This window comes from Agrilus planipennis, unplaced genomic scaffold (genome assembly GCF_000699045.2).
Source record: "Agrilus planipennis isolate EAB-ADULT unplaced genomic scaffold, Apla_2.0 scaffold2650, whole genome shotgun sequence".
Lineage (NCBI taxonomy): Eukaryota > Metazoa > Arthropoda > Insecta > Coleoptera > Buprestidae > Agrilus > Agrilus planipennis.
The window spans coordinates 1,078-2,352 of NW_020441315.1; the positions used below are offsets into that span (position 1 = coordinate 1,078).

Sequence of the window (1,275 nt, forward strand, 5' to 3'; positions counted from 1 at the left end):
AATGTTTCTATCCCTGAGGAATGGTAGTGTTTTTATGGGTTAAAGGTACCCTATACCATTTTCTGTACTACTGCTAATGTGTGTACAAAATTTCACGATAGGTTTTACCCGTGGCATCGTTCTCATTGATGTGCTAGGTTCATGTTAAATATCATCAGCAAACACAAAAAAAACAAATCTTCTATTCAGTATTTTCTTTTGGATAAAAGGTACCCTATGCCCTTTTCTGTACCACAGCTAATGTGTGGACAAAATCTCATGATGATCGGTTGAGCAGTTAAGGCGTAAAATTGTAACAAACAACAATCAAACAAATCATATGCAAACAAATAATAGATTATAATTGTGTACAATTAATTATTCACCATATTAAAACATATCCCCAAAATTTTATATATTTGTGAATGGTTTATTTTGTATTTCATTTAAATTCTTCCATATTATAAACAGTATAGATAGTAAAGTAGAAAGAGGAGACTGTGGTTGATATTAATTAAAAATTAAAAGGAATACTCACCCCTAATTACCACAAAAAATTTTTTCAAATAATTTTTTTTGTGGTAATTAGGGGTGAGTATTCCTTTTAAACAGTATACATGTTTAAAATGGACTAACAATTGTTTATTTCTAGAAACACACTGACAGAAACTGTAAATAATCAAAAATGAACTGTACAATATGGAAATTTCTTTTCACACCATTGTCCATTTCTTACAATTTCCGTTCTATTTGGTAGAAACTCAAAGAACGCTTTGACCCCTTTTTGTGTATGAACGTTATTAAGAGCTTTCTGCATTCCTTCAACAAACGGCGAGCTTTTGCAAAACAAAAGTTGCAAACAACCTGAATCCTCGTCTAAACTATTTTCTCTGATATGTTTTATAATACCGTCGACAAGATTTTCGCTCTTAGCATACGTTAACAGATCGGATATACCGGATTTGTTTGAGATCCATTCAAACATGTTATTTTCATTGATTTTTCTCTCATGAATTAAATACGGTGGTGAAGGTTTATTTAAAGATGTACTTATCTATAAAAATAATACTATTGTTGAATTATTGTGTATTTATAGGAGAAAAAGACCCACCAGTTGAGCAATAAAAATTACGGCGTTTAATACCACAGCTCCCAGTTTTCTCGGGCCAAAACCGAGCAACCTTAAGAAGCCTGAAAAAACATGCTCTTTTTCGCCAGTTTCTTCATTTCCTTCTTTGATCATCTTTGAAACAAAAGCTTTACTGACCATGTTTGTTATACTTTTTGAATGTTGCT

The 1,275-nt window shown here is 31.7% G+C and overlaps 1 protein-coding gene across 1 annotated transcript; it reads right to left on the reverse strand.

Moving 5' to 3' along the window:
* Window positions 1-658: 658 nt before the first annotated feature.
* Window positions 659-1,222, reverse strand: LOC108743998. Its single transcript, XM_018479598.1, has 2 exons — window positions 1,091-1,222; window positions 659-1,033 (listed from the first exon to the last, which is right to left on the reverse strand). Exons 1-2 carry the CDS (start codon window positions 1,220-1,222, stop codon window positions 659-661), a joined length of 507 nt encoding a protein of 168 aa, XP_018335100.1.
* Between the last annotated feature and the right edge of the window lie 53 nt (window positions 1,223-1,275).

What these genes read in the sequence shown, in the direction of transcription:
- LOC108743998 (XM_018479598.1), bottom strand. Translation starts at nt 1,222, where the DNA reads ATGATCAAAGAAGGAAATGAAGAAACTGGCGAAAAAGAGCATGTTTTT. An exon ending in TAATTTTTATTGCTCAACTG is followed by an intron (nt 1,034 to 1,090) that starts GTGGGTCTTTTT and finishes TTATTTTTATAG; the next exon opens with ATAAGTACATCTTTAAATAA.